Genomic DNA, 9,609 nt, shown 5'->3' on the forward strand with positions numbered 1-9,609 from the left:
GAAAATTGTGTAAGAGAAGATGAACATCATATTGTTTCCTCCATAAAACTTTGGCGAATCAATGTATATACATCAATGAATTACATGTATCCTAGCGGTAGCAAAATAGAAAGAAAATCTGGTGATAATGTTATGATTATCCTACTCCTAGCACTTACAGCTGCGAATAAGCTGATTTTACAAAACAATGGTTGTGCCCCAGCAGCAGAATTACATCAACCGTTGACGATCTAAGTTGATGAAAATATGTTTGACAAGCTCTCCATTAACGACCATTTGCAATCATATTTGTAACCATCTCTTGAAATGCTTGACCTCGGTAATTAATGAATTTTCTTCAGAATCCGCAATGCTTAATCTTCAAGAAAATAATGGAGGATTAAACTCGCTTAAACTCCATATTTTGATCATTGATATCTTCACGACCACTGTCATATATTTCAAGATATGCTTCTTCCCCTTTGTCCTGAGTCCATGAAATAACAAACTAAGATAAAACTAAAACTCACCCAACATAAGGAAATTAAGCTGAAGAGATTCAAATAAAGGATCCTAGTACAACAATATGACAAGACCCAGACACTGCAGAAAACTGCCAGGTCTATTGGGTTGGAGGAGTCAAGTCCGAGGCGACAATTCGACATGAGGCACTTGTACAAATTCATAGAGAGAAAACTAAGTGCTTAATTACCTCTTCCATGTCATCATCAGAAACATTGGGATCATCCAATCTTGAGTACAAGGTTTTTGAGTCATCAATGTCTTTCCCATTACTCAAATCTTCCTGCAATCAACAGAACATATAAATTCCTCACAGAAAATAAAAGATTTCTTTAGCTAAGAATTTTTGTTCGTAAATATCAACGTCTCTTGTGAAGCAATGTCACCAGTATACCAGTTCAGATTTCACCAACTCAATTCTCTCATGTAAGTCTGAGATGTGATGCTTAAGTGCCTGCAAAAATAGGAGATCAATTCAATGGAAGTGTAAATCATGTAATTTATTCAAGAAGATCAGGAAATTATTATAATGTTACCTCACTCCTTTGAAGTTCAATTGACCGAGCCAATGCCTGCTTTCTTGTCAATAGATTCTTCGGTTTTAGTCCTTGAGGCTGTAGATAGTTCTTCCCACGATATACGATAATTGCATACCCTTTGGTAGTTTTATCTAAAGATACCAGCACTCCACCACTCTCAGCTTCCAAAGAAATAGCAATGTGCTTGACTAGTTCAAACCTTTTTCCTCTCACAATTATCTTTACCAACTCACGATACTTCCAATGTAAGTGCATGTTCTGAATGGTACCATCGTAAACCCCTCGCCTACCTGAAACAGAACACACAGCTTTTGACTCCTCCTAAAGACCATCATCAAGAAAAGAAGAAAAGAGGCTATTCATACCTAGAAGCAGAAAGGGTTTCATGCTCAAACCCATCTTACGAAATAAAAATCTCTCCTCATCAGTTATGGTTTCTAAATCAGTTGGGAGATCTGCTGGTTCCAGATACTCCTGCACTTTTGCTAAAGCCTTCTCAGCCTTCTTAAGCTTCCATTTTGCCTAGGATCAATCAGAATTAGGTATACATCAGAGCTTTAAAAGTCTTAGAATTTTCTTTCCAGACAATAGTGCTGGAAAAGGTTTTTGTGTCATAGAATTTTTATATTATATTTGCTTTAGTCTCATTGTAACTTACAAGAGCTAGTTTATTCTGAAGGTATCTGACTAGCAAAGCATGTCTAGTCAAAGCTGAATCTCTGATCATTTTCTGAACATCTTCACCAGTTGGCTGGTTGCCCCAGCGAGATGTTGCTGCCTTGGTTTCAGCAAGGGTTCCAGCCACCAATGGACCTTTGGAAGCTTTGGCTTTTGACTCAATTAAGGCCAGGGCCCTTTGTCGTGCGTGATCTTCCTCGTCTTGTTGGAGATCAGCTAGCTTCCGCCTCTCTTTCAATGCCTCTGTAACAGCTGGAGGCAAGAAATCATGGCCCCTGTAAAAAACAATATATTCCTTGTTTCTGGAAACCAATGTGCCCCCTGTCAATTTCTGCATGCATAGAAATGCAACTGTCAAAAGTAGGAAAAGATTACCCTCAACATTAGGGTAGCCACAATCTGATTGCTATAAGACAGAAGCGAGTAGAACAGAGAAGTCGGACCAACAGTCTTCAAAGATTGAAAGAAGGAATAAAATGAACAGTATCCTGCCTATAAAGATAACATAATTATACAGTTGACTACCATGTCTTGAGCCCTAAAGAATGTGTGTCAGCATGTCTTTGCTATCAAGTCATGTCATAATCAGATTCATAAAATGTGTGTTTGCTGGAAATTTATGAAGAGATGGCATAGTAATTTCAAGTCATTGAATGTGTACTTTCTCTTCACTAAGTTATATGAAAATGAAAAGAGTTTGCCACTTTTGCTTTATGTTAATGTGCAAACTAATCACAACATACAGAAATCAATCAATGGTGCAGTAAACAAACTACTCCCAACTTATCAAGTCTCCATATCAAGCATTTTTCATCAATTCCAATCTCTCCATTCACACTAACAAAACCTCACAATTGGAAATTGAGTTGTGTTGCACACTCAATACATAAAATAGCAGACAATTGCATCTAGTATTTTAGAAAAAAACAATCCAGATGATCAAATTCACATGTGAAGTACGAAAATTATCTTAAATCAATGCAATCTGCTCCACGATACTTGACGTTCTACTCTAATGGTTTTTTAAGCAAGGATGGAAACCTAAGAGATCTATTTAAAATACTCCATATACAAACAGCGGGAATGTTTCTGAGCTATGTTATAACAAATAATGTTTCTGAAGTGTTACCTTCAGTTCTTCTGCCATCCTCTCGTTCCGTGTATTCAGTACACCACGTTTGATGGCTATCTTTGCGATAGCACTTCTTTCCCATAGCTTCACCATAGCCCTTGCAAGACCTTGCAGTTCTCTGCTCCTTCCTACAAACATTAAGCATATTCAAAGTAATAAGAAAACATGATTTAGTTAATACGGCCATGAATATGTACATTAAGTATTACGTACCTAAAGCAAAATGTGGAGGCATTGTTCTAGCAAGTCTACGGATGAATGTCATCTCCTTGTTTCTTAGACAATGTCTTAATCCATAAGGAAGAAGTCTGAATGGAGGTCTATATCCAGAAACCACTGCAGGAAGTAAGTCTGCATCCACAGGCAATGGTTCACGACCTGTCCAATCAGTAAAGCGTGGACCCAAATCATCTAACAAATGGTCGAGATCACTAAATTCCATCAGTTCTTCTTCAGATAGATCCTTCAAATACTTTGCAGAATCAGGGATAAAAGGTTTTCTAGCTCTATATGTGTCTACCCCCATGTTATGTGTAGCGTCACTACTAGCAACCTTTGAATCTTCCAACATATTTATGTTAGTCTGACTTTGTCTGGTATATGATTGTACACAAGGAAGTTTGTAGGCTATTCCCCTGTACAACACAACAGAACTGCCTGACCTCCATATAATCAAACCTCCCGTTTTAGCCTGATACAGGCACAAAGATAGTTAACAAAAGATGCTAGAAGATTAATTTCTCCACATATTTGATTATCAAAAGCATAAAACACAAGAAGACAGGACAGACGTATTTCATTAAAGGAAAGAAAGCCATGAAGAATCCCATCTAACCATAGATTTTTGAGTTCTATCATTACATGGGGTCAAAATAATATCGAAATCATGCTTCAATTTGAATAAGAACAACATATATATAGAACCGTGCGATTCAGAAAAGCATACGCCACCATAAGTGTGGAAGCTCCAAAATCTTCAAAATAGTTCCACATATACTGAAACAAAAAATGTGCAAACACTGACCTCTAAAATCTCATGGGTCCTTTTCATGTCAACCGCAAGAGGCCCTTCAAATTTCAACTTCACCACTTCTTGAGACTTCCACTTTTCATGCATAGAATCCACCAAAGCCTGTGTAATTCCCGCAACGCCAACCGTTGTCCTCTCCAGCATCCTCAAAGCTACATTCCTTAGTCTCCGCAGCTCATATTCCGGAAGTGTTCTCTCAGCCAACTCCGTATTGCTCCTCCTCCTCATACCAGATGTCTCTCTCTTCCATGGTAGCCTAATTGAGCCACTATCACCATCCACAGAAGCCACATTCTTTTCAAAATTTCCAGCTTCCCCAGATGGCTTTTCCTTCGAAGAAACTGCATTTCTGCCAATCCATACCTTTGTCTCCTTGCCTTTTTTAACCCCAATTGGAATTTCGGCAAACATATCACCTTCTCTCTCACACTCGCCATTACGAACAACTTCTTGTTGACGAATTTCCACACTTTCATCTCTTTTGGAAACTCCTTTAACAACACCATTTCTCAATGGCCCGCCAGCCCCATCAGAAGTTCCATTTTTTTCACGACGCTTTTGGGGGGCTTCAGGTTCAGAGTCAATACGAAAATTCTTGGTATTACTTCTATGAACCCAAGGAGCCGGAACAAACACGTTCGATAAAACAAAACTCGCTGGCTCACTCACTGACTCTTTATCATCAACTTCTGATTCAGATACGGAAGTCCCAGAAAAATCCCGGTTCTCCTCTTGTTCCTTATGCTCTAGCTTTTCTCGTTGTTCAGGTTCCTCCCATGGAAATTTCTCTCTCGTAGAATCCAGTTTAAGGGACCATTTCTCCCTGATTTGCTCAAAGAAGCTCGGCCTGGGCTTCCTCTTTGTGTTTCCGGTCTCGGAAGATACTAATCTGGTTCTCCGAGATTGAAGGGTATCAACCTGGACCGTCTGCTCAGAACAGGAAATTCTGAATCTGACGAGGTTTCTGGGATTGCTCAAAGAATGGTTTTGGGGTTGGATAAGAAGGCTGTAGAAAGAAGGGGATAAGGGGCAAGTGCGAACCGATGAAGCAGAAGAAGTGCGAGAATTCAGTGAGAAGGATGGAAGCGCCATGGCGTTTGTGCAAATTCTTTAAGCTATTTCTAGGACAGGATTTACGCATATCTCCGACTACCCGACTCTATTAGACGACATGTAGCACGTATGTTATTTCTTTACTCTTCTGTTAAACGACCTGAGTAGGTTTACACTACTTATGAAGAGGATTTTTCCTTTGAGAGATGTTATTTTAGCCTTTTTATAAAATACAATATGTCATCTTTTAAAGTAAATTTTATTATTCTTTTATGGATATAGTTTCTCTCTTTCCGAGCTTAATAACCCTACCTTGTTTAAATTTACTATGCTTTAAGCTTAAATACTTGAGCTTGATATATATATATAAGTCGAGCTCGAGCAAGCTCGAACTCAACTTAGAATGAGTTTGAACCAATTTATTTAAAAAAAAAAAAATTAAATTTATTCATGTATCAAGAGTTCATGTCTTTTTAATAAGATTGAACTGTTGTTTTTATTACTTAACATAAATTATTCAATAAAAATCAAATATTTATATTAAATAAGCTTTTGATAATAAGTAATGTTAGGGGAAAATTTTCCCTTAGGAGTTCGGCCCAACCTGAGAAGGGATGCCATCCGGCTCAAGGCTAGACCTAAGGCCATCCAACTTCGGGCCACATAACTGTAGGTACCCTAACTCAAGAGGGTGTGGGTCAAGCCGACGGCCCGATCGCGTTGTGACCCAAAAGGCACTCAGCACCCCTATTGCCAGGGAAGAAGCAGCACACCACCTTGATGAGATAGTACGATCTAACCCCCCCAGGCCAAGTCTCATTTATGGAACTCTGGTAGAGGCCACTTGAGTAGGGAGGGTATAGAGCTGACTTGGGGATAGGGATAAGTGTCCTCCTCGAGCACCATAGGAAGGTAAGCTGGATAATACTCCTCATATTCTGAGAATTTTCTTTTAAACAAGACTGGCTTAAACATCGGAGGCTCTATCTGGCAACCCACAAGATTGTTGAAGTTGTGAGTAGTTTTGTGTGTGTAGGTACGTGAAAACCCGAGCTCTCGAGCGAGCTAGGGTAGTCCGGCCCAAAGGCGTACAAAATACATCATTAACAAGTAAAAATTTCCTTAATCTAAATAAGAAGAGAGTCATAAAGATAAATGTTTGAACTCAAAAAATTATGGTTTCTAGAATTTTGTTTTCCTTTCAATCTTTACATATTTTAAATACTAAAAAATGATATATATATATATATATATAACTAGGGATCATTCAAACCTCCCTAGTTGATGTACCAGTTCATTTTAATTGTTATCCTGATTTAACTGTTGATTTATTTGATAAAAATGTTTTGTCTACTTTAACTTTGAATGTTAAAACCTCTGGTTTTAATATGGTTGAAGGAAGCAGACCAATATCCTTAGTATACCGCATCTATGATAGAGTCTTAAGCACTAGCCTTGAGCCAAAGGCTAAGATTAAGTCTCCAAAGAATGAGACCGTCTTGATGTATAGTTCAACTTCGAACTCTAGCATCTCGACACCCAAGATGCTTTTCTGGAAAGATGTAACTCTTCCGGATGAATGGGTACTCAAGCAGGAAATTCCCCCTGTGAAAGTTCCAGCTCAAAACTCAGACCTTAAGAGTATTCAACAGTATTTTGATGGTACTGTAAAGATTTCTTTTGACCAACCTTTAATCAGAGAAAAAAGAAATTCTTTTGCTGGTTCTAGGTCTTCTTTTAGTTCGGACCAAGATCTGAGAGATAAAAATCTTGAAAGATACTTGAGGGATCATGAAAATCCCAGTCGACCGATTCAGATCAGGGAACTTCAGTCAAAAGAAGGTCCCTCTGACCAAGATATAAAGTTGGAAGGAATTTCAACTAAGTCCCAGATTACTTCTGCTTACTATTCAACCAAGGATGATATTAAATCCAAAGGTAAATCCATAAAGGAAGAAGTACAAGTAGAAGATGATGCTGAATCAACATCTCCTACAGCTTCTGATATGGTTGCTCCTATCCATCCCAGTCTTTGTGTTTTGGATAAAGCATTAGATAATTTAGATTCTGAACTGCTTGTAATTGATATGATTAATTTACATGCTGATTTTATGTCTAAAGAAAACCATGATAAGCGAAAAACTTATCATAGGATTTACTCAGTTTCTGAGAAACAGAAGATTCGAAAAGAATGGAAGAAAAAGATGTATAAGGATAACAAGCACATCTTATTCCTCGATTTCCTTGAAAATCATTATGTTTCAAAGAATTTTTTAAATGTTTTAAAAACAAGTTTTACTAAAGAAGAAGGCAGGAAAGTTGTAAAACCAGCCACCCTCATTTAGAAACCATCCTTGTTTCAGTCAAAGGGAAAGAAGTAAGAGCTTCACCCTTTAAAATCTCGGATTCAGGTCCAAATGAAAATGTTTTTGCCGAAACAAAAAAGATCACAATTTTGTCAACCAGACCCTCCATACAATATGTCAACAACTCGACCGTATAGAGGATATAGTTGAAAAACCTGTTTTTGAAAAACCTGCTTTAAAGAAAACAATTGAAAAACCTTTGATCGTCCTGCCAGCTGATAGGTCAAAAATCCATTTTGGAGTGACCAATACAATGGCTAAACTTGATCAGATGCTTGCTGAAGTTAAGCAAGAAAAATCCTCTTGTTCTGTTATAGACAGAAACGGCCCAGGGGTTAATTTTGACGATTCCTTTTCTGTGCATACTTGGAATTCTGATGATGATGTTTCTTTGTTTGATAATTCCTTGATTCAGAAAATTGATTTACTTGAAAAAGAGTTCCAGGGTCTTCAAGTTGAAAAACCCGAACTTGCCAGGATATATTCGAGAGACATTAAGCCAATAGGTCTCACGAAAAACTGGTACTCTAGACCCACACCTCCTGATTTACAGTACGAAGAGAGAGGTTCACACTCTCAGTTCTCCGTATCTGCTGACCAAATGTATGAATGGAATATTGATGGGTTTTCTGAGCAAGAAATCCTCAATACTCTAAATCGTATGTCCATGGTTGCTATTGCTTATTACAACAACAAACTCAGCCAGACTGAGATTGTTGATATCCTGACCAGTGGATTTTCAGGGATGCTTCGTTCTTGGTGGGACAAACATCTCACTACCGAAGGAAGGGAAACCATTCGTTCTGCTGTCAAAAGGGACACAGATGGTTTACCCATCTTGCCACCTGAAGAGGACCGAAGAGAAGGAACTCAAGGGTCCCCTGATGGTGTCAACACCCTGATTTTTACTATAGTTAAACATTTTGTTGGAACCCCTTCCAACATCACAAATAGAGTTTTTGATTATTTGAATAACTTGCGATGCAATAAAATGTCTGATTATCGTTGGTATAAAGATGTTTTTATGTCTCGTGTTATGCTTAGAGAAGATTCCCAAAAACCTTACTGGAAGGAGAAGTTCATTGATGGATTGCCTCGTTTGTTCGCCATTAAGGTAAAGGACTCACTTACTGATATTACGGGTTATCTGAATTATGATAATTATGCTTACGGTGACATAGTAAGTATGATTCAGAAACTTGGTATTAGTATGTGCAATGATCAAAGGATGATTGCTCAACATATGAAAGATAGAAAGAAAGCCAAATATGAGATGGGAAACTTTTGCGAACAATTTGGCCTTCCTCCTATTGCTCCATCTGTACAGCGCAGAAAGAGTTTTAAAAAGTTTTCAAAACCTCGCAGGGACTATAACAGATCCCGTGAGGAGTTTTATAAAAAACCTGTTTCAAAGCCGGTTTCAAGAAAGAAACCATTTCAGAAAAAGGTTTCAAAAGCCCCTGCAAAGGGAACATGTTTTAATTGTGGCCAACCTGGACACTATGCGAATAAGTGTACAAAGAAGCCACAGGGTTTTAAAAAGAAGCTTAATGAGTTAAATATCAATGCCGTTGATCAAGAAGATCTGTTTCATTTACTCGAACATAGATCTCCTACATCCTTGGATGATGATGAACTTAGTTCTAGTGGATCTGATTACCACTCAGACTCTGATCATATTAACTCACCAAACATCAAGTTTGGGTGCAATGATTCTTGTTGTGCTTCTAAAGTCAAAACAATCAATGTTTTAGACGGAGGAAGAGAACAAGGACCTGTTTTGAGTAAAGAGCAGGAACATGAAAACATGCTCCTCTCGATTATCTCACGGATCCAAGACCCTGAGCTCAAAGAAAAATATCTCAGAAAGCTTAAGGAAACAAAGACTCGTAAAGAGCCATCGACTTCCAAGGGCAAGATTTCTTTTGAAGAAACTTTGGGACGTTTTCAAAAACAAAAACTCAAAGATATTTCATTAAATGATTTACAGCATGAAGTATCTCTTGTAAAAAGAGAGATCACTGAACTCAGAGAAGAGATCAAGAATCTCAAATCTGAAAATGCATCTTTTAAACAAGATTTAGCATGTTTAAAGTTGGATAAAGAATTTGATCATGAAAGTCCTTCTGGTGAATAATCAAACCAGTCAGACCATGCTGAACCCTCCAGTCCAACTAAGGAATTTTGTTTGATTCATCGTTCTGTTCCACAGAAGTGGTTTTGTTTGGTAGAGATTATTGTTAATGATGAATACAAATTCTTTGCTGTTGCTTTAATTGATTTAGGAGCGGATCTTAACTGTATCTGAGA

The 9,609-nt window shown here is 37.9% G+C and overlaps 1 protein-coding gene across 1 annotated transcript; it reads right to left on the reverse strand.

Annotated features, from left to right (window-relative positions):
* Positions 1-10: 10 nt before the first annotated feature.
* Positions 11-5,022, reverse strand: LOC122307946 (CRM-domain containing factor CFM3, chloroplastic/mitochondrial). Its single transcript, XM_043121081.1, has 9 exons — positions 3,875-5,022; positions 3,064-3,541; positions 2,848-2,978; positions 1,699-2,049; positions 1,406-1,562; positions 1,038-1,330; positions 896-955; positions 692-784; positions 11-466 (listed from the first exon to the last, which is right to left on the reverse strand). The coding sequence occupies exons 1-9, from the start codon at positions 4,970-4,972 to the stop codon at positions 380-382; spliced, it is 2,748 nt and encodes a 915-aa protein (XP_042977015.1). The 5' UTR covers positions 4,973-5,022; the 3' UTR covers positions 11-379.
* Between the last annotated feature and the right edge of the window lie 4,587 nt (positions 5,023-9,609).

Source organism: Carya illinoinensis, chromosome 4, assembly GCF_018687715.1.
Source record: "Carya illinoinensis cultivar Pawnee chromosome 4, C.illinoinensisPawnee_v1, whole genome shotgun sequence".
NCBI lineage: Eukaryota > Viridiplantae > Streptophyta > Magnoliopsida > Fagales > Juglandaceae > Carya > Carya illinoinensis.

Coding starts and splice junctions, on each gene's coding strand:
- LOC122307946 (XM_043121081.1), bottom strand. CDS start 4,972: ATGGCGCTTCCATCCTTCTCACTGAATTCTCGCACTTCTTCTGCTTCA. Junction 2,979..3,063: donor GCCTCCACATTTTGCTTTAG/GTACGTAATACT, acceptor TAATGTTTGTAG/GAAGGAGCAGAGAACTGCAA. Junction 956..1,037: donor TTGAACTTCAAAGGAGTGAG/GTAACATTATAA, acceptor CTATTTTTGCAG/GCACTTAAGCATCACATCTC.